The sequence below is a fragment of the Equus quagga genome, chromosome 22 (assembly GCF_021613505.1).
Source record: "Equus quagga isolate Etosha38 chromosome 22, UCLA_HA_Equagga_1.0, whole genome shotgun sequence".
NCBI classification, from domain to species: domain Eukaryota; kingdom Metazoa; phylum Chordata; class Mammalia; order Perissodactyla; family Equidae; genus Equus; species Equus quagga.
Window position 1 is genome coordinate 12,271,327 of NC_060288.1, and position 24,016 is coordinate 12,295,342.

The following is a 24,016-nucleotide window of genomic DNA, read 5'->3' on the forward strand; positions in this document are numbered from 1 at the left end:
GAGTCCTCTGGTGAAAGGAAACTGAAATGCCAGAAATTGAAGATAAAATTAATGCCAAAATAATCACTGCATTTTAGACTGTATAAACAGTATCTATTCTCTGAATTTAGCTTTTCTAAGAAGAATGGCATTAAAATCACAGATGTAACCTATGTATGAGAAATTTGAGTCTACTTTTGATTAAATAAGAATTTTGAATTGTTTTGAACTGAATTCCTTATAATTCTTCCTGCAAATGTAGTGAAATGTAAAACTAATCTTGATTTTTTAAAATAACTTGCTTGAAGAAATCTTTTCTACCGTACTATTCCCTTTATTAATGACGAAACAGTGTCTAGTACTTCCTGTATGTTGTTTTTCAAGTCTGAATTTCTTTAATAATCATGTTAACCCGGAGAACGAGGTCTGTGCATTACAGATGGCAGTTTTCTTTATAGGGAATGGGGGAGCTCTTGGCATTATAGATCCAGTTTCCTTTCTAGGGAATGGCGGAGCTCAAGCTTATACTTGGTTCGCTTTCTCTCGTAGTCTGGGACAGCTTATTGTCCCTTGCAGGCTGTCCTTTGACTGAAATACTTTTGTGATCGAAAGAATTAAATGACAGTCTGGAGGTCCAACCTGAGATTACTGACTTGTACCATAATAGCACTGTGGTATATTACCACAGAAATGTGCAAAATTCTTTTTAAGATCTATTAAGTGATATTTTATGCAAAGACAATCACTTTGTTTTGAGGATGGGGTGGGGAGGTGAAATTGAGTATCCTGGCCTATTCAATCTTAAATGAAACTTTATTTGAACTGACTTTTTAGCATAGAATTGGATTTTATTTAATGTGCAAGACACAGTCTGTAGACTACAGTTTAATTTTGCTCTTCCCATTTTGTCGAGAGGAAATAATTATAAAGTTTCTTCTACCTGGGAAGGATTTCCACGTGGTGTTTGCGTCCTGGATCCAGAGCACTCGGAAGGGGCTCAGTGCAGTCTTCCCTTTGCTTCTGGAGCAGAAGAGGCATTTGTTCTGAGGGACGTGAGAAAGAAGAGAGGAGTGGTTGAATACGTGCTGCCACGGTGCATTGACACCGTACATTCAGCATATTGTACTTGTGCTCCTACGTGGCAGCCCCTGTTCAGAGTGCTGGGGATTCAGCTGTGAACAGCAGGGGACAGGTGATGGACAGGTGTAGTGGAGTGCCGGGCAGTCATTCTCGCTAGGAAGAAGCAGGAGCACGGGGGGAGTGATGGGCTTGAGTTCAGGAGGCCTTTTTAATAGGGTGGGCAGAGAAAGCCTTTCATATTCTTCCTAATGTGACTGACTTTTGTGATCAAAAAGGCTACTGCCAGAGTGGGAGGACACAGTTCCCAAGATGCCCTCACTTTTGGCACCAATTGCAAGTTCACTGGGTTCCCAGAACCATTCTCAGCTTCAGCAGTTCACAGGGGGGACTCTTAGAACTCAGAACTCACTGGAAGCTGTGAAGCTCACAATTACAGTTTATTACAGGGAAAGAATGCAGATTAGAGTTAGCCCACGGAAGAGACGCATAGGGCAGAGTTGAGGAGGGGCAGATGGCATTAATCTCCAGGTCCTCCAGAGACTGCAGTTGTTCCAGGTCACCCAGAGCCCCATCGTGGATCACACTGTTAGACTGTCCAGTGGTCAGAGCCCACAGGCAAAGACCCTCTTACCAAGCAGGACATCCCAGGGCCTAGCCATCATCTCCCAGTAGCCAAGGGCAAAGGCCATACCTCTGTGGGTAAGGCTAATTCTTCACTACACACGTTTTTACTCCGCAACATATTTCAGGTGACAGGAACTTTAATGAGCAATTAAAAATGTATAAAAACACCAAAGTACATGAAGTGTGTCCACATGGGTGGATTTATCAGAATCACAGAGTTAGTAGGATATGAGGTTTTTCCCTGTGAATTGAGTTGGCATATTCTTTCTTTGTTTTAATTTCATAATATTTTGTCTTGTCTTAATTCTGTAAGCTCTTTTAAAAATGGTTGACTTTCTTCATTTTCAATGTTTCAGAATTTTTCCCAGCTTTTAAAAAAAATTTTTACTACACAAGTTTTAGCATTTTTCTGTAGTCCAAATTGTCCAGCTTTTCCTTAAACTTTAAGTGTGCATAAGAATCACTTGGAAAGCAAATAAAAATTCAACTTTCTTGACTTCGTTCCAGAGACTGATTGATTATGTCTTGGGCAGGTGCAAGAATCAGCTTTTTATTTTTATTTTTTTTGCTGAGGAAGATTAGCCCTGAGGTAACATCTGTGCCAGTCTACCTCCACTTTATATGTGGGTCACAGCCACAGCATGGCTGATGAGTGATGTAGGTACGTGCCTAGGATGTGAACCTGCAAACCCAGGCTGCTGAAGCAGAGCACGCTGAACTTAACCACTATACCATAGGGCCAGCCCCAAAAATCAGCCATTTTAAAGAGCTTCCTCAGGTATTCAGATGTAGAAAGTCCAGATTGCATTTTGAGAAATGCTGCTTTGTAGTACACACTAAGATTCTGATAAGTTTTCCTTTTCTAAGTTTGGATCAGCTTCCAACATTTTCTCCTTTGTGCTTTTTTTTTTTTTAAAGGTTGTGTTTTTCCTTTTTCTCCCCAAAGCCCCCTGGTACATAGTTGTATATCTTAGTTGCAGGTCCTTCTAGTTGTGGCATATGGGATGCCACCTCAACGTGGCCTGACAAGTGGTGCCATGTCCGCGCCCAGGATCCGAACCTTGGGCTGCCGCAGTGAAGCGCGCAAACTTAACCACTTGGCCACGGAGCCGGCCCCAATAGTTGTATATTTTTTTAGTTGTGGGTCCTTCTAGTTGTGGCATGTGGGATGCTGCCTCAGCATGGCTTCATGAGAGGTGGCATGTCCGCACCCAGGATCAGAACCGGCGAAACCCTGAACCGGCGAAACCCTGAGCCGCCGAAGCAGAGCGTGCAAACTGAACCACTCAGCCACGGGGCCAGCCCCCCTTTGTGCTTTTAATGTCATTAAATGTCTCTGAGAGTTCCTTTAATGAAACTTTTGCCAGCGTCACTTCCTCTGAGATAGCTTCATCCTTTTTGTCACAACTGCTTTCCTCATTTATGTCAACAAGCATATTAATTTATTTCCCGCCTGCATATCTAGTCCCTCCAGCAGCAGCAGTCAGCTATTCTGTGTACTTTTTGTTTGAATTTCGTTTCCAGCATTACCACTTTTCATTTCTTTGCTGCAATTTCATCATTGTTAACAAAATCCCTGCTTTGAGTATCCATTTTTGTAAAATGTCATGAGTTTATTGCTAGAAGATAAGGAGGCAACACAGCTCTACACTTTGCTGTCTGGGTTGAACCTTATAACTGATGCTGTGGGCAGTCACTGACAGACTTTGAAAGAAGCGATGTGATTGATCAAGGTCATGACTGATTGTGATGCTGCGCCTGTTTATGTAGTGCTTTGTATGCTAGCAGCAAAATTTTTACTTTAGGTAATTACAGTAAATATACTGCGGTAACTTAAATTTGAGTTATTTTGGGGGCCTCGTGTTATTAAAATAAGGGGTCATAATTGAAATTCGTGCATATGGGAACTGTGCAAAGTGAGAACTGCCTATATTAAAGAGAAATGATGGGGAAGAATTCAAATCCACCAGGTAATTTTGTTCTAACGGCGTCAGTTTTAGTTTTTCCCCTCATATAGTTTTTTTTTATTGAGATGTAATTCACATACTAGAAATGTCGCCCTTTTGAAGTGTACAATTCAGTGGTTTTAGTATATTCATAAACTTTTGCAGCCATCACCACCATCTAATTCTAGAACATTTTCATCATCCCAAAAAAGGAACCGTGTACCCATTAGCAGTCACTCCCCATTCTCCCCTCCCCCCATCCCTTGGCAACCACTAATCTACTTTCTGTCTCTATGGATTTGCCTATTCTAGACATTTTACATAAATGGCATCATGCAACATGTAGTCTTTTGTGTCTGGCTTCTCTCGCTTAGCGTAATGTTTTCAGGATTCTTACCTGTTGCAGCATGTGTCAGTACTTTATTCCTTTTTATGACTGAATAAAATTCCACTATATGTATATAGCACTGTGGTTGTTTTGATAAAATATTGCCATCTGGAATTTGTTTTGAAGTTTAAAAAGTTATTTTTTCAGATTTAAAAAGTAATATATATATTTAAATTTAACCATCTCATAAACGTAGGGAAAACAGCAAGCCCTCTCCCCTCTTGCACCCGCCGTCCCCAGCCGCTGCCCTCCTCCCCCGGAGGCAAATAGTGTGTAGTCTTGCAGGCCTTGTTCTCTGTGTGCAGAAACGCGTGCTGGGAGGGGATGGCTGTTTGTGCTGTATTGTTTTTATTAAAATGGGATCATAGGTGTAACATCCTAACACTAGTTTCATTGAGCAATATATCTTGGCCCATGTATGTACACATAACTTATTCTTTAATTTGGACAGAGTATATGATTTATTGTTGTGTTTCCAAGCTTGACGTTGCTTGGCATACAGACACTTAACTGTTGTTGAACTGAAAGGCAAAGTTCATTTCCTTGTATTTAAAAAAAAAAAAACAGTCAGCAGTCATTTATGGAAGAACCTTGTAACTATAGGAGAACAGGCACCCAAGCCCTGTGGGATCTTAACTTCATTTCATTTCATCTGTTTGAGACATGAGTGTTCTATGGCTGTCTTTAGGTGAATTTGCCTAGAGAGTAAGAGAGAAGGTATAATGTTTCATAGCAGATAAATATGTGCCAAATAGAGATGGAAAGAAAATCATTTGTATATTGCCTCTGCCAAAACCAAATATAGTGCTTTTTGCTATGATGGCTCTGGCAGTGGGCACCGACACAGAAGCAGGAATAGAATGTCACCTGTTGGGAGGCAGGGAAGACTGGAGTGTATTTACATATTCTGCAGTCCTAAAACGTGGGGAGAAGGGAAAATAAAGTATGTTGTGCATCCTAACATATGTGAATGCCAGTCCCAAGTCTTCATTTTCTCAGTTCTGTTCCTAGGATGGATTTGATTTATAGCAGCAAGAAAGACTATGTCTTCGATGAGTGAGAAAGGAAACAAGTTTGAATGGCTAGGGATACAGCAATGCGTGCGGCAGTAACAGCTGTCTGCCTGGATGCGTCTCTGCCAGGTGGCAGTCAGCATCACCACAGGCCTTCACTTCACAGGTTTAAACTTGGCCATAATTATCCGTGTCCTAGAGATAGTTAAACTTTGGGTGCTAAGTCACGTTAAAAAACACTCATAAGCATTACATATAGAGTCACAAGGTGTGCAGAAAAGAGTTAACATAGCAGTCCTGAGACCACTGTCGGCAGAAATGCCTCGTTTCAAGGTTGCCCTTGGCTGGTGTCCGGAAACTTGGGACTGGGGAGGGTTCCCACCATTCCCTGGTAAGAGTGGCCCACTGTGCCTAAGCCGTTCGTGCAAACAGTGTGATTATGCTGAACACGTGCCTTCCTTCTGACAGTCTGGAAGTTTGGTCCATGCCAGGCAGAGGGTACCTACATGACGAGTGCCCAGTTATAGGGCACTGAGCCTCTACTGAGCTTCCCTGGCAGACAGCATTTCCTGTGTGTTGTCACAGCTCGAGGCTGTGGGCCTTCAGTGCGGTCTGTGCGACGCCCCCGGGAGAGGACTCGTGGAAGCTCGCAGCTGGTTTACTCAGGGCTTTGCCCCATGCGCCTTCTGCCTTAGCCGTCCTTTTGCTGTAATAAATCACAGTCGTGAATATGACTACACGCTCAGTTCTGTGGGTTGTCTTTGTGATTCACCACCAAACCTGGGGACCCCTGACACACAAAGGTTTTTACACTGAGATTTCTAAGTATCAGGTGAACTGTATACTTCCTTCTGCCAGTCCAACACCTTCTTTCCCTGAAGGCAAGCCAAACTGATCTTAAACTAAAATCACCTGGTGAGCCAGGAAGCTGAATGAAGGGTGTGAGTTATAAATTAAGTGTTGAAAAGCATCAGGGGATCTGTACAATGGAGATGAAAACTTGGTGGGGGGTGGGGGTCGGCTCACACTGGCCTGGCAAGTACTTTCTTCACTACTATGTAGATAAAAGCTCAGGAAGTATGACTGTAAAGCATACACACTCTGTGTCACATAGCTTAACCCATCCATGTAGTTTTGTAAAACCTGTGCTGGGTTAAGATAACCGTATATCCTTAAAAGAATAATTGAATTGGATAATATTTACATTTTGGTGCTTTTATTCTATATTTAAAGTAGGACAGTAAATGATAGTGATTGTATTTGAAGCAGATTTCCTTTTTGGATTTGGATCCATCAGCCAAGTGTTGATTTTTTTTTTTCCCCAGTGAGAAAAATTGGCCCTGAGCTAACATCTGTTGTCAGTCTTTCTCTTTTTGCTTGAGGGAGATCGTTGCTGAGCTACCATCTGTGCCAGTCTTTCTCTACTTTGTGTGGGGGACCCCGCCACAGCATGGCTTGACGAGGGGTGTGTAGGTCCGTGCCCGGGATCCAAACCTGCGAGCCCTGGGCCGCCAAGGAGAGCACACGAGCTTAACCCCCATGCTGCTGGGTTGGCTCCTAGTATTGATTCTTTAAAAAATAGTAATAAATAGAAGACATCAGCCCTGATTGAACTTTCTAATGATTTATGCCATTTTATTTTTTTCTAAACAAAATTAGGAAGCTGTCTTATGAAAGAAACTTGGTAAAAAGCTTGTTTCCTTTGTAATCTTAGCCAGTTCTGAGCCATTTGTCAGACCCTGTAGGAGAGGCTTGATAATCTCTAAAATTCCCTGCGGCTCTGATTGGAATTTCACCTTGTAGTGACTCTCCCTTCATTCTGGTCACATCCCTGTGATTGACTGGGGCAGCAGGAAGCGTGTGTCTCAGCTGGTCGGTGAGATGTAACTTCTGGGAAAGCTGTGTAAGCTGGATAGACTAGGCTGGCATGGGCCCTTTGGCCTTTTGCCCCTTCTGCCTTCTTGCTGAGTGGGATACCAGATACAGTGCCTGGAGATGCACCACGCTTCTGGGACCATGAGCTGGCAGCCCTGTTTACTGAGGGTGGTGAAGAAGGTAGGCGGAAGGAGTCTGCTGTCATGATGAGGTCCCTGGAGAAGCCATGCCAATCCTGGGCTGCCGACCTCCAGGCTTCTTGGTATGTGAGAAAAGGAAACTCACAGTTCGTCTTCTCTCCGCCGCACGAAAAGATCATTTCAGTAACATGATGATAATAAAATAATGTATTTTGCCACACAGCCAAGAATCAACCCTTAAAGAATTTCAGTTTGGGGGCCGGCCCCATGGCCAAGTGGTTAAGTTCACGCACTCTGCTTCAGTGGCCCAGGGTTCACCTGTTTGGATCCTGGGTGTGGACCTACGCACTGCTCATCAGGCCTGCTGTGGCAGTGTCCCACATAGAACAATTAGAATGACCTACAACTGGGATATACAACTATGTGCTGGGGCTTTGGGGAGGAGGAAAAAAACGGCAGATTGGCAACAGATGTTAGCTCAGGACCAATCTTCCTCACCAAAAAGAATTTCAGTTCAGAAAAGAATAACTATTTCCACGTTATACATGTGGAAATAAGAGTTCATATATATGTATATAAAAGAGATGTAGACTCATAGATACCTAATCTAAATACAGAAACTGAAGGGGATATAGGTCTTAAGGTTACACAGGTTTGAACGGGGAGGGGAACCCATTGTTTCTGAAAGAGTTCTGTACATATAATCTCATTCCAACTAATTATAGGCAAACAGAAAAAAAAGTTTGGGCTACATTGTTCCTAACTCGTGAGAAGCCTACCAGGCTAATTTAAGCAGAAACAGCATTTGTCGGAAGAATATTTGGTAGCCTAGAATCAAAAGGAAAGCTGACAAACCAAGCTTGGAAATTCTGCAGCAATTAAGAGAGATTGGAGCCATAGTCAAAGTCATTCCACAGAAATGTAGAACACAGGAGAGGACAGCCCTGCTGAAATAGGACTTGCCACTGTCCCTACTGCTTAGAGACGATTTAAGTTAAAAGTCTGTGCTGGGGCATCCAGTTGGTATAGGTGAATCTGGAGGTGACTAACTTTGTGATTCCTACAGTGTGCATGCCGACTTTCATTGTGCTTGTTTTACATGCTCTAACACCAGCACTTTGGACTGGTGTAATAGGACACTAACAGTCACTGCAAACAAGTTGAAGTGAATAGGATGCATGCCTTTGTAGAAATGTGAGCCCTCCTGCCCTATACGTGCTCTCTGTTTCTTTCATGTTACGTGTAGGTCATCAGAACGGTTGTATTAACATAGAGTTTTAAGTTTTTTAGTCTCATGACCCCCTTTAGACTCTTAAAACTTAAGGACTGCAAAGAGCTTTTGTTTCTATGGGTTGTATTACTGTATTGGCAATTAAAACTGTAGTTTCAAAAAATACATATTCTTTAAAACAATAGTAAATCCATTACATCTGAACATGCCCTTGGGTCATACTTTGAGAACTGCTACATTCATTTATCTTTGTATTAAGTGAATAAACACAGTTTTTTCAACAAAACTTCATAGTCTCAATATTACAAGTCTTAGACCTATTAAAACCATCAATATTACAGAAAATCTCCTTACCTAGACTTAAAAATTAACTTTCTGATGTTAAAATGCAGAAAAATATAACTTCAGATTCCATTTTAAGTCAATTGGTATAAAAAGTCACAAGCCCTCTTCTGTTTAACAGTTTAAAGATGGCTAATTCAGAACGTTATATTCTTGAACACACTTATATAAATACCAGAGTTTATACATATATTTGTATGTATATATATAGATTCTTATATGTAGACTATATAGTTTCTTAGAGGGGCTGGCCTGGTGGCATAGTGGTTAAGTTCACCTGTTCAGATCCCAGGCATAGACCTAAACACCACTCATCAAGCCATGCTGTGGCAATGTCCCACACACACAATAGAGGAAGACTGGCACAGATGTTAGCTCAGGGCCACTCTTCCTCAAGCAAAAAGAGGAAGATTGGCAGTAGATGTTAGTTCAGGGCCAATCTTCCTCACCAAAATAAATAAATAGTTTCTTAGGACTTCTCAAAAATATGAATTTCTAATTTTAATTAAGATTGAATCAATGATTTTTTTGAGACATACTGTAACCTACAAATATCTTTGTATGACTTATGTTAACGTGTTTCTATTGTGTGCTACAGATACTCTCCCAGGCTTCTCCTTTTATCTCTTTTTGTGTACAGAAGTGGTTTGGTTTTTTTTATTGAGTTCATAATGGTTTACATCGATGTGAGCTTTCAGTTGTACATTATTTCTTGTCTGTCACCACGTAAGTGCTCCCCTTCAGCCCCTGTGCCCGCTCCCCCACCCCCCTGCCCCTGGTAACCACTGAACTGTTTTCTTTGTCCATGTGTATGTTTACATTCCACATATGAGTGAAGTCATTGCATACAGAAGTTGTTATTTTGTTCAGTTGAGCCCGCCGAAGCCAGCATGTTGAGGCTAGAGAGTTTACATGTTCCTCTTTTTGTCTCTGGTCCCTGGCCTGCAGCAGACACTTGGCAAGTGTTTGTTACATGAACCTTGCTCTTCAGGGATATTTTGGTGTGTCAGGTGATTACTGTGTATGATGTACATCAGAGGGAATGGTCTGTCGACCTGATGACTGTTGTCCTGTACACGTGCTATGTATGAAATCATTTTTCCTCCGTTTTTTGGTAAGGTTTCCTTTAGTGGATTTTTAAGTAGGATTAGCTTGTTAAATTCTTAATGTTATATGACTTGAGGATTCTGTTTTACTATTTCTGCAAAATGTTGGTTATTTGCTCCTGTCTAACTTGAAAAACAAATTACTTGATGCTTGCTAAGCACATGACAGAATGATTTTACTCTTTTGACTTTTTTTGTCCAGTTAATAGATCCATTACAGGAGGTGAGGTTATGTTGCTCTTGAAAGACCTCTGCTAATTGTTTTCTCAATCTTCAGCTATTTTACTGGGGTCCTTTTAACTTTAGGATTTAGCTTCTAATACTAAGGACTTGTTTCTTTACCCCCGATGCATTAATTCTTTGGCTGAAATTGGCTGACTTTGCTGTATTTTGCCACTGTGATCTAAAATAGCTATCTGGAGAACCTAATGTGATCGTATCTAAAAAATTGTTAGAGCAGCTGCTTGGTGTGGAACTCCTATGTAGTTTTCCGTACTAAACGGGGAATTGTTTGGTTTTGTGACTTGCCTTTTGCATTTATCTATCAAATACCCTTTATATCAAATATACTTCTATACCATTCTGAATGTCTACTTAGTATTCCATTCTATAGATGTGTACCATATTTGTTTCCTTAACTATCCAATGGACATTTATAATTTCCAGTATTTTCCCTTAAAAGCAAACATTCCTTTACTTATATCCATACATATTTATCTGATTTTATTCATAGTATGGCTGTCTAGAAGTGGAGTTGTTTGGTCCAGTATTGTAACCATGTATCAGTTAGTGTTATGTTTGGTGTGTGTAACAGAAAACTCAAAATAATAAAGGCTTAACCTAGTAGCAGTTTGTATTTCTCTCACATCCAGGAAAATTCAGAGGTGAGCAGTCCAGGGGCAATATGGCAGCTCTACACAGTTATCAGGAAAACAGACATCTTGCTGTATTCGTTTTTTGTGGCTGCTGTAACAGATTACTACAAACCGGGTGGTTTAAAACAGCAGAAATATCTTCTCTCACAGCTCTGGAGGCCTGGAGTCCAGAGTCAAGTCAGCCGGGCCAGCTCCGTCTGGGGCTTCCAAGAGAATCGGCTCCTTGCCTCCTCCAGCTTCTGGTGGCTGCTGGCATTCCTTGGCCTCATCACTTCAGTCTTCCTCTGTCTTTATGTGGCCTTCTCTTCTGCGCTTGTCTGTCTCAGAGCTCCCTCTGCCTCTCTCTCTTAAGGAGGCATGTAATTACATTCAGGGCCCATCAGGATAATCCAGGATAAGCTCCTCCTGTCAGCATCCTTAAGTGCATCTTTTCGTGTGAGGTTATAGTCACAGGTTCTGGTGACTAGGAAGTGAGTGTATCTTTGCAGGGTGTTTTTTCAGCCTGCCGCATCTTCCACACTCTGTGCTGCTGTTACTAGGGAGCAGCTCTTGTCTTTATGGTCTGAGCTACCTTGATTTTAAACCTGTTGCTCCTTGGGAAAAACAAACCAGTCTCAGATGTGGCAGAGTGGGAGTTAATAAATGACCCACAATATATTGGAGTAAATTTAAGGTTTAGACTGATAGCTCAGCAACAAACTGAGAAGGGACAGCATGGCAGACAAATTACAGCAAGCAAGAAAGGAACATAGCTTGGGGAATGATGTACAGAGAACCCAAAATAAATCCAGGGAACAGGAAGAAATTACCCACTGGTGCTCAGGTTATAGGACAACTCACTATGATGTGGATTAAATAAAAGAAGCTCAAAAACAAGAATTGTTGGGGCCAGCCTGGTGGCATAGCAGTTAAGCTTGTGTGTCTCCACTTCCGTGGCCCAGGGTTCACCGGTTTGGATCCTGGGTGTGGACCTACACACCACTCATTAAGCCATGCTGTGGAGGCATCCCACATATAAAGTAGAAGAAGATGGGCACAGATGTTAGCTCAGGGCCAATCTTCCTCAGCAAAAAGAGGAGAAATGGTGGCAGATGTGAGCTCAGGGCTAGTCTTCCACAAAAAAAAAAAAACAAGAGCGTTGCACCATGAGCTGAATAGAGATTTATGAAACAAATTGAGGGCAAAACCAGTAGTGAAAGTTAATAACAAGAGAAACAGAAGGGACATGGCAGAAAAACATATAACTGCCTCCAGAAAGGAAAGACTTAAGATAATCGCAAGGAATGCACATGAGAACAAAAAAGAACAGACCAACATGATTTAAAAAAACCTCAAGTAATTAAAGTTTCTGAAATAGGAAATACAACAAATAAAACAGAAAAAAATACCCCATCCCTTGACAAGAAAACTTCTCTGAATTTAAGAAATTCTGGGATTTTTGATCAAAGGAGCTTCTGGAAATCTTGATCTTAGGTTTCCAGCCTCCAAAACTGTGAGAAATAAATTTCTGTTGTTTCTAAGCCACTCAGTCTGTGAGTTATTTTTGTTATAGCAGCCTGAACAGACTAAGGCACTAGTGGTTATAAGATTTATAAAGGAAAAAACAAAAGCGTCATTTTATATGATCTATATGGAAATCCAGGAAAATCTATAAACTATTAAAACTAAACAGTTTTCAAGTTACAAGAGTGTAACTTGTGTAAAAATCTGACATTGAGAAATATTTTTTAAAATCCCAGCATCATCTCAAGTATAAATTACCTTGGATTACATCCAACAAGTAGACATTATTAGACAATTATGAAACTTGTTTAAAGAATAAAGGAAATCTAAATAAATGATGATCAATGCCATATTCATCAGTGGAAAGACTTATTTTAAATATACCCATTTGCTCCAAATATATAAATTCAATGTAATTTGAGTCAAAACCTCAACAAGATTTTCATAGGATTTGACAACTTCTAAAATTCATATGTCAGGCTTAATGAAAGGGCCAAAATAGCCAGATAGTCATGAATAAAAGGAATAGGAAGAGAGCCTCTCTTCCCAGATAGTATGATTTCTTATAGTAATTAAAGCAGTCTGTTATTGACACAGGAGTGGTAGACCAATGAGAATGGAGCCTGAGGAAAAGATGAAAATGCTGACACTTTATTTGGGGAATGCAAGCCCACAGACATAAAGTGGAAGAAAAAAATAAAGTGAGGAAATCTGTGAAGCAGTGTGATATGATGCATTACCTTGGGAGGTGGGACTTCTGCACTATCCAGAAAAATCGCGAGGAGAAGTCATACCTCAGAGAAGTGCATGGAAGGAAAAACAGTGGCAGTTTATTTCCCTGGCTCCCTTCTTTCTCTCTCTTCCCACTAGTCAAGGTTTACTCCACGGGGAGATGACTCCCACGTATTTCCAAATTGTGCCATCCAGCCCTCAGCACCTGCTCAAGAAGCCAGATCCCACGTCCCACCATGTGGCATTCCATCCGTGTCTGTTGGAAGAGGAGCAGCTCAGCATGTTAGGGCTCAGCAAGAGCCAAGCAGGTCCACGACTTCAGCTTAGACTCAAGCCAGCTCAGGGCTGGGCAAGGTGTCATCAATGATGACAGCAGTGCAGTTTGCGAGACGGCAGCTCAGAAAAAGAATATGAAGGCATCTGAGAGGGTGTACAAGGTTGTGTCCAGTTCAGGTAAGAAATTAGGGAACAGACATAGGTCTTTACAAAAACTTGGCAGAGGTGACATTACAAATTAGGAAAGGATGGCACTATGTAATAATAATGCTGAGCCAGTTGGCTAACCATTACGAATAAAATTAAAATGAATTCCTACATTACACCATGTAACAAATTCCACTGCTGGGTTAAAGACTTGTGAAATGTGAAAGCAAAAACTTCCGGGATAAAAATACAAGAGTGCTTTTTCGACCTCCGTGTAGGGAACAGTTTCTGAAACAAGAACCCAAACAGCACAGACCATAAAGGGGAAAGAGTGATAAATTTGGCTATCTTAAAGTTTAGAAACAACAAAAGAAACTTCAGTGACACTATACATAAAAGGAAAACACTAGCCTCAGACAGAAGATATTTAAAATACATAAAACTTGTGGCCGGCCTGGTGGCTCAGCGGTTAAGTGCTCACATTCTGCTTTGGTTCACCGGTTGGGATCCCGGGTGCAGACATGGCACTGCTTGGCAAGCCATGCTGTGGCAGGCGTCCCACATAGAAAGTAGAGGAAGATGGGCACGGATGTTAGCTCAGGGCCAGTCTTCCTCAGCAAAAACAGGAGGATTGACAGCAGATGTTAGCTCAGGGCTCATCTTGCTCCAAAAAAACCAACCAACAACAACAAAAAAAATACGTAAAACCAATCTAAGGTAAATATTTATAATACTAAAAAAAAAAGTACAAATCAATAGGAGAAATACAAACAACCGATTAGAAAAATTAGGTTAATTTTGTGAGTAGGCATTTCAAAGAAAAAAAAATTTAGTGACCAATAAGCATGAAAAGCTGCTTTTGTAAAGAAATGTTAAGTATCAGAGGTGCAAATTAGAAGATACTATTTCACACCTGCTAATTGTCAAGAATGTCAAAGTCTGTTGACAAAGATGCTCAGCAACAAGAACTTACATTATGCAGAGAGAAGCTCAAAATCCGTGTTTTTAAATGCTCCTTAGATGATTAAATCCCTGCAGAGGCAGAGAAATGTCTGTCCCTAAAATTCCACTCCCACTGCTCTTAGCTCTCCGCTGCCAGCTCCTACTGTCAGCTTCTTCCTGGGCAGCTGACTTGTTGCCCTGCGTCTTTTCACCTCCTCACCCTCACCGCGGGGTTGTTTCTTACTCTTAGCTTGTATGTACACGTCAGTCTCAGTTCTTACCTCTTGTTCTTCATGGTTTTCTGTTTCTAATCTTGTAGACCTGGAAATGTGATAAGCAGCTTGTTAGAATTTTGTACATAACAAGTAAATAGGCCCAGAATAGGGCCTAATAGAGTCCTCTGGCAGGTTGACGGGAAGGTGCATATGCTTGTATTCTATCTGTTTTATTACAGGCCTCAGAGACCTTTTTAATTGTCTTTCTGCTTCTGGGATCTTTTTCCTATTAGGCAAAGTTGCTAAATACATGAGGTGCGATGAACTTGACTTTAGTCAGTACATTTAATCTGCCCTCGTTTCTATATGAACTCTATGCTTCAGGGTATATTCTCACTTGATTCATTGAATATAAACTAATTGGAATAAAGAAGTTGGAGATTGGCTTATCAATTGGTGTAAGAATGTGTTTATTTATAAAAGAATTTGAATAATTTGTGACTTTTTTCTTTATTGATCTATTTTAACTTGTAAATAAGATTATTCTTTTTAAGAAACAACTTTATTGAGATATAATTCCTATACCAAACAGTTCGCTCATTTGGAGTGTACAGTTCAGTGGCTTTCATTACATTCCCAGATATGTGCACTCATCACCACAATATTAGAACATTTTCATTCCCCCCAAAAGAAACCCTGTACCCCTTAGCCATTACTCTCCAGTCTCCTCAATTCTAGGCAGCCACTGGTCTACTTTCTATCTCTGTAGATTTGCCTTTTCTGGATATGTCATGTAAATGGAGTTATACAATCTATGACCTTATAATCTGTCATATAAATGGAGTTACAATCTATGACCTTACAATCTGTGACTGCCTTCTTTCACTTATATAAGCAAAAGATAGAATACATTCGCATTATATCAGTGTTTTCAAAGTTGTAGTGTGTATCAATACTTCGTTTATTTTTATTTCTGAATAATATTCCATTGAGAGGATATACTCAGATTTTACTTACCCATTCATCAGTTAATGGACATTTGGGTGGTTTCAGCTTTTTGGCTATTGTGAATAATGCTGCCAGGAACCTGTAAACATAATTCTCTTAAGTATATTTCTAAGTGGAATTGCTGAATCACGTGGTAATTGTTTAACTTTTTGAAGAACTGCCAGATTGTTTTCCACAGCAGCTGCACCAACCACTGCATTCCCACCAACAGTGTAGGAGAGTTCCAGTTTCTCCACGTCCTCACACACACTTGCTATTATCTGTCTTTTTTATTTACAGTCTTAGGTGTGAAGTGGTATCTCATTGTGGTTTTAGTTTTATGATTTTATAAAGCACATTTCAGGTGTTTTTTCACCAGATTTTCTTTTAATACACAAAGAATAATGCCTTTAATTTGTGATAGAATCTTTTTTTAATTGTTGGTTTCATTTTTCTAACAGGCTAAGGAAATTTTAACAAAAGAATCAAATGTGCAAGAGGTTCGTTGTCCTGTTACCGTCTGTGGAGATGTGCATGGTCAATTCCATGATCTCATGGAACTCTTTAGAATTGGTGGAAAATCACCAGATACAAACTATCTATTCATGGGCGACTATGTAGACAGAGGTTATTATTCAGTGGAGACTGTGACTCTTCTTGTGGCATTAAAGGTATGATTAATGACATTCACTTTTCTTTTTTTCAAGCTTTAAACCAACAAAAGGCAAGAATGGCAGTATTGCACCTCATCTGTTCTGTTTTGTGATCCATTCAGTTTCTAACCCCTTAAAATAATAGTTGATTTTACATCTTTTAACAGAGAGGGAGATGAGGATGATACCTTAAACCTCTCCTGCCTTCTCCTGGTAAATCATTCTTTTGGGTAATCCATAGCTCAAGTCTTAGAATCATTTTTTACTTAGTCACTCATCTCTCATATTCAGTCAATTAACAAGTCTTTTTTAAATTGTTGCCTTAAGAAGTCTTATTTCTGTGTCTCTATTTTTACTATCACCACACAATTCGTATCTCTACCACTTTACACTTTGTTGCAATAGTATGGTAACTAATATTTTTGCCTCTAAGGTCTGACCCCTCCAAAATGACCTTGCACCTTGCATATGCTGCCAGATTAAATCTCTTTTATTTAAGACTTTCATCTTGGTACTTCCCTGCTCCCAAACTCTTCAGTCATTCCATGTTGCCTGTAGAGTGGAGCTCAAACTCCTTGGCTGGCCGTCATAGTCTAGCCTGAATTTGCCTGCCAGTAGTTGACAGCATAAACTCTTTGACTTAAAGAATTTCAGTGCTCAGTCTGTCTCCATAAATTTCTTTAACCACTTTCCCCAAAGGATTACTCCATCTGTGATTTGTTACCCCTTCTACCACAACACAAGTCCTGCTTCTTCCATGAAGCCTTCCACCATCTTAGCCTCACTCTTCCTACTCTAAATTAACATGAAACATCTTCTCTCACCCCTTATTCATGCTCCGTAGTGGTTTCTTGCCTTGTATTATGTACTTCACATACCTCTTTAGTGAGATTAGTCCCTAGAGAGGAGAAGTCATGTATTATATTTGTGCGGACCTGTCACTTAGCTTTAAGCACTAAATTTAATGTTGGACATATAACAGATGCTTAGTAAATATGTATGAATTAAAGTACGCATTTGCAGCTTTTGGATAATTTGGTTTACAGAATCTGATGCTTTTTCATACTTCTCAGACATATTCTTAACTATAAACAGCATGTTATAAGCCATGTCTCTATATTTTGTTATGGAAAAGAGACTGTTAATACATTTGAAATCTTGCCTAGGTTTGGCAAGGGTCTGTTTTTGTGTTTTTGTTGGCAAACACAATCTTCCTGTGGGAAATAAAAGTTGAAAGGGGAGGGAGAGGTTAGTCTATAGAAGAGTTTGTCTCAGGTCCAGATCTCTGATCTTCAGCGTCCATTCAGCAGTAAGAAGTCATAGTGTTCTGAAAAGATTTAGAAGACTAGTGATAGTTTGAGGATGAAGAAGATATTTGAGACAAATCAGGTACAAGTTTATTATAGTAATAGAGGTATCAGTTAATAAGGATTCCAATGAGGGTGATATAAATAGTAAAGAAGGATGACTGCCTATATAGAAAATATGTCAAAGTTTAATCAATAGGACCTGGTTATGAATGAGAACGTTTTTTATTCTGAAAAAGAATTAACATTTACTTTACTAGCAGGAAAAAGAGCCATTTAAAGAAATGGGTCAGCGGTTAATGTGCTTAACATGACGCTAATAAAAATATGATTTGTACAACATGGGTTTCTTTTGCTTTTCTTCCAGGTGCGTTATCCGGAACGCATTACAATATTGAGAGGAAACCACGAAAGCCGACAAATAACCCAAGTGTATGGCTTTTATGATGAATGTCTACGAAAGTATGGGAATGCCAATGTTTGGAAATATTTCACGGATCTATTTGATTATCTTCCACTCACAGCTTTAGTAGATGGACAGGTGTGTATGTACGTGCTTACATGGGGGTGGGGCTAAAAATAGGAAAAGATTTTCTACTAGTCACTTAGGATCTAGGTTTACACAACATGTATATCTGTATCCCCTTGGCCTTTTCTGCCTCTTTCCTTTGTACTTAAGATTTCAGAACAGGGAATTGGATAAATTTTATGTACATTGGGACCAGCAAATTTCCATGTTGTTCTCAGATATATTTGTAAAGCTTTTGGCCAAAGGATATGCCAATATGCTTTTTTATTATAGATAAATATTGTAAATAAATGCTTATGGTCCTGACATGCACACTAGTAAAGCAAAGCCATTTTTTGAAGCTGTCTTCACACATTTAACCAGTGTCCGCTGGTTACCATTAATAACTTTTTCTTCCTATGTTCATGGTAATTGCAAGCCAGTAATATTGTGTATTACGCCTTCTTCACTAAGAAGTGAATGCTTTGTTTCTACCTGTAACAAGTATTACAGACATAAAACATTCAGAAGTATAAGAAAAATTTGTGCCAATTTCCTGTTATTCCAATTTCTGGGTGTAATCACTGTGAGCATGAACTGATTTAACTTTAAATATAAGACATACTGTGGAACTCTACAGTTCTTAAACTACAGAAGCCCAGCAATCTTCCCTTGGACCACTAGTGGCAATATAATTTGGTTCTGACCTTTTCTGTGTGATCCTGACGGTCCATGTTTCCCAGGTATGATTCTGAACATCACAATAATTAATTTAAAAGGGCAATATTTTGCTTAGACTTGCTAAAATGAAAGAAAACAATGAATTTAAAGAAGGTTAAATTTTAATTAAGGTTTTTAATTTTAAAAAGCAATATAGTTTTCATTAACATAACAATTGACATAATTATTTTAGAAGGACAGCCTATCAGTGTTATTGTGAATCTAGTTTTTTAAATGAGAGCATTAGTATGGCTTTTATTTATTGAATATGTTTATATTTCTCCCCCTCCCCCGCAACCTTTTACCTTCAGTGGACCATTGATCTTTCCTATTGTAGTACTTTCAAGGAACAAAATAGCCAGTACACACACACACAACATTGGTAACACGTTATTGTTTATAAAATGTTGTTATGGGAAGACTTTATACACCTTAGAAATGAAGTAGATAAAAAATAAGTATATAGAGTATTTGAACAATGGGACAAGCTTACCTAACAGATATAGACAGTATTTATAGCTTTTGGTATATGAGTACCCAACAAACAAAAACCAGATAATTTTCTACATATTCATTCATTTATTCTTTCTTTCCTCCTTTACACCCTTTCGTCTATCCATCCATCATTTATTTATATATCAAATGTTAAGTGACAGTCTCCAATTCTGAGTAGTGGAAGAAAAACTCAGACTGGGAATGAAATAGAAAAGGATAAAAGAAAAATCTACTTGCTTGGGAACTTTCACAATCTTCTATTAACACTCAGAAAATAAAAGATAAGAATCCAAATCATTTCTAAATGACAGTGGAAGTATGGGGTAGACCGAAACTTTTAGATGTAAACAAGGGAAGAAATACGTAGTCTTACATTTGTTTTGTAGAAAAATAGAAAGGAAATAATGTGATATAAACATTTAGCTCAAAGAATGACACAGTAAAATAAAGGATTCATTAAGGATCAAAGCAGACATGGATACTGATCAATATGGCCAAAAGCAGTTTTTGAAAAGTCTACTAAAAAGAAATGTAATATTCAAAACTGATCTAGAAAAAAAGGGGGAGATCACATGAAACACTAGGAATGAGAAATAAGGCATTACTATAAATATCGAGGTGCTTACACATCACAACAGATACAGCTTTATTCCAATAAACTTGAAAAGATGGGCGAAATTTATTATAGCAAAATATTAATTGTTAAATTGGTTTTGAAGAAATTAACCAATGTAAATAGACTACTAGATTTAGCAGAAATTGGAAAAGTAGAAATTGGTCTAGATAGATTCATAGACCAATTCTACCAAGCCTTTAAGGCACATAGAATTTCTGTGTTCCAAAGCTTAGGGAAAAGATGGAGAGCTTCAAAACTCACTCTATGGCTAGTATAACCCCAACACCAAACTAGACATGGCTAACACAGAAAAATGAAATCAGATCAAAACTGTTTGAAAAAAATTCTATATCTTCATTATTTAAAACTCAGTTATTAAGGAGTAAGATAAAATAACATTAATTGGAAAAGAAACTTTATACTGAGTGTACTTTTCAGCAAAACATCAGAAACCTCATCAAAGTCAGGAGAAAAATGCCCTCTAAAACTTGTATTATTAATTCTTCCTGATTCAGCATCTGTAGAGGATGGGCTTGGAAATAAATGTTTTACAAAAAAAATCAACTTGTATCATTCAATTTTGTTTTGGAAGTCCTAGCCTTTGCACTGAGCAATAAAAAGAATTAAAAAGTATAAACTTTGAGAAGACAAAAACAAATATTTTTGCAAACAACATGATTATGTACTCAAAAAAGAAATCTAGGAAACTGAAAAACTGTTGGAACCAATAATATGAATCAGTAGGGTCTTTAGTGTAAGAGAAACAAATGTTATATATACTTCACCAGTAACCAGCAAAAAATGTAATGGTGAGTCACAAGGATGGAGATCCCATTCACCAGACAAGGGGAAAAAAACATATACCTAGGACTACAAAGAAAGAAGACAAAAGAAATAAATGTTAACAGTCTCTCTGATGATATGGTTTTTGTTCTTTTCCATTGAATTTTATATATTTCCCACCATGAATATTTTTAAACTTTATTTTGGAGAGAAGAGCTGTTAGGATTGAGAGTTGGCAACCAGTATTTACTCTCCATTAACTTTTAGCAATTAATAAAACAAATTCATTTTCTTTTTAAATTCATAAACAGATATTCTGCCTCCACGGTGGTCTCTCTCCATCCATAGACACACTGGATCATATAAGAGCCCTGGATCGTTTACAAGAAGTTCCACATGAGGTAAACTCAGTTTTAATTAAAAAAAGAAAGAACTGTAACCACATTGTGGTAAAGGTAAATGAGTTAAATGTGACTGGTAATAATTTGTAACATGTACTTGATTTTCTTGGCCAGGGCCCAATGTGTGATCTGTTATGGTCAGATCCAGATGATCGTGGTGGATGGGGTATTTCACCACGTGGTGCTGGCTACACATTTGGACAAGACATTTCTGAAACATTTAACCACGCCAATGGTCTCACACTGGTTTCTCGTGCTCACCAACTTGTAATGGAGGTATGTCCTTTTCCTACAGGATGATGATCTTTATTTCAAATAAATATATCTGTCTGTAATAAAGCTTCATGACTTAGAATGTCAGAAACATTTGAGGAAGGAAAAAAAACTTGTCTGGTTTTAGCAAGTAGGAAAGTGCTAGTTGGCCAGAGCAAAATTATGTCACTTTTTAAATTAATTTAGACTTAGCGAAGAGTTACAAAAGTAGTGCCAAAAAGCTCCCTTGTATCCTACAGTCAGATTCCTCAAATTGTAATATTTGCTTTATCATTCTCTCTCCTTCCCTGTCCCCCTTCCCTTACACATATTACTTAGTTTCTTTTAAACTGTTTGAATGTCAGTTGCAGGTATAATACTCCTTTACCCCCAAATTTCCATATGTATTTTGTAAAAATAAAGACTTTCTCTTACATAACCGCAGTATTGTTATCACAGTCAGGAAATTTGCAGTGACATAGCACTATTATCTAATCTAAACACTTTATTCAAATTTTGATCGTCTCCCTAAAGTCCTTTATAGCAAAACTTGTGTGTGTGTGTGTGTGTGCATGTATAATCTAATCCAGGATCATGCTACATTCAGTCTCATTTGATCTGGAAATAATTCCTCTGGTTTTCTTTGTTTTGCATAATCTTTACATTTTTGAAGAGTATAAGCAATTTTACATTGTAGAAATATCCTTCATTTTTGGTTTGACTGATCTTTCCTTATGATTACAGATTCAGGATATGCATTTTTGGCAGGCATACCACAAAATGATTCTCAGTGCATCTTATCAGGACTCAAGAAATCTATTTGTCCCACTTCTGGTGGTGTTAACTTGGATCACTTAGTTAACGTGGTGCCTGCCAGATTTCTCTAATGTGGTGTTAGTATTTTGTAAATACTAGAGAAATATAAATAGAATATAATCCTTCCAAACCAATAGCTAGTGGCTTCAAGATGTTGGAGAAAACTTCACAAACCCGATAGAGGCAAGAGGAGAGGTGAAAGCATGATAAATAAAGAACATAAATTCTTACGGTAAAGATAAGTCTAGTTATATCAGTAAGCATAGGAAATGGAAATGGATGAAAACTTTTCCTTTCCTAAAAGACTGAGACTCTCAAATTGGATAAATAATCAAAATTCAGCTGCTATTTGGGATGTATCTAAAACATGACACTAAAGACTAGAAGTAGAGGGAGGGAAAATGGTGTATTATCTATGTCAAAATCGTGATTTTATGGTGAAATATTGATTTTTTTTATTGCTGCAGGGATACAATTGGTGTCACGATCGGAACGTGGTCACCATTTTCAGTGCACCCAATTACTGTTATCGCTGTGGGAACCAGGCTGCTATCATGGAATTAGATGACACTTTAAAATATTCCTTGTAAGTAACTTTAAATTTTAATGTATATAATCACATCTGGAGGGAAAATTTTAAATGTAGGTTATTAAATTAAGGTAGAGAGTTTCTGCGTCTGGAACAATGGGGTGAGGAACATGGCAGACACTTTCTCCAACAAAAACAACCATTTAACCAGAGAAAATTGTTTTAAACAGGTATTTCAAGTTTTGGGAAGTTGTCCTAAGTACATACAGCAAATAGGGAAACAATTATTCTAGAAAATCTAAATCTCAGTTACAGCAGCCAGAGTCTGTGGAATTGGAACACAGCATGCTCCCTCCCCCTCCCCCAGATCCCTTGTATAGAAACTACTCCATGCATTTCTCTGGGTGGGTGTGGTCAAGAAGAGGGGGGCTTTTCCCCTTCCCCAGCTCCCAGTCTTGTGCTATGGTTTCAACCCTAAGGGGGCAAGTGTCAGCATGCCTCACCTACCCCAGTCCTGGGTGACAGAAGCTCTATTCCTGGTGGGTACAGTCAAGAGGCTGAGACTCCCTATCCCCACCTATCTTCTGGAGTGGAAGCTCTACTCTATACGTGCATGGTTGGCAGAGAATGCTGGGTCCCCAGTTGTTCTTGCCCCAGCACCTGTTCATAGAACAGCGTATGTCACTAAGAAGTGGGTGACATAAATGGGTGACAGTGGTCAAAAGGTACAGGCTTCCATTTATAAAATAGGTCCTAGGGATGTAATGTACAGACTATAGTTAATAATACTGTATTGTATATTTGAAAGTTGCTAAGAGAATAGATCTTAAAAGTTCTCATGACAAGAAAAAAATTGTGACTGTGTGGTGATGTATGATAACTAGACATATTGCAGTGATCATTTTGCAGTATATACATTTATCAAACCATTACATTGTACACTTGAAAATAATATAATTTTATATGTCAGTTACAGCTCAATTTGAAGAAAAGTGGGCCATAATACCTGCCCACAACTCTGGAGCAGTGGCATAGAAGTTCTGCTCCGAGTGACAGGCAGAACAGAAAGTTCCTCAGCTCTTCCTGAGAGGACTGACCTTACTTAGAGCACGGAGTAGAGAGTTCCAAGCCTAAGTGCTTTGTTGAAAACAATGCATATCGTGGTGGAGGCCACTTAAGAGGGCTCTCATAGCTCCCATGATGCTCCTAGCAACAAACAAAAGATCAAAGCAAGGAGAATTTTAACAGATAAAAACAGTGAAGAAAAATGAACCAGAGCCTCAGGAAATGTGGGATACTGTTAAGCACACCAGTGTAGGTGTAATGGGAGTTCCAGGAGGAGAGAAGGGAGAGATAGAGACAGAAAGAATATTTGAAGAAATCATGGCTGGAAACTTCTCAAATTTGATGGTAAGCATTGATAAACACGTCTAAGAAGCTCAACAAATAACATGGATAAATACAAAGAAATCCATACCCAGACACACCGTAGTCAGATGCTGAAAGTCTAAAAGAAAAACTCTTGAAAGCAGTAA

At 38.9% G+C, this 24,016-nt stretch overlaps 1 protein-coding gene across 1 annotated transcript in view; it reads left to right on the forward strand.

Annotated features, from left to right (window-relative positions):
- PPP2CB (protein phosphatase 2 catalytic subunit beta) overlaps positions 1-24,016 on the forward strand; it is a 32,659-nt gene that overhangs the window by 4,453 nt on the left and 4,190 nt on the right. The window contains exons 2-6 of the mRNA XM_046648676.1: positions 15,863-16,072; positions 17,729-17,902; positions 20,795-20,884; positions 20,999-21,160; positions 22,420-22,538. Of these exons, the coding sequence (XP_046504632.1) occupies positions 15,863-16,072; positions 17,729-17,902; positions 20,795-20,884; positions 20,999-21,160; positions 22,420-22,538 (755 nt within the window). The remainder of the gene's footprint in view (positions 1-15,862; positions 16,073-17,728; positions 17,903-20,794; positions 20,885-20,998; positions 21,161-22,419; positions 22,539-24,016) is intronic.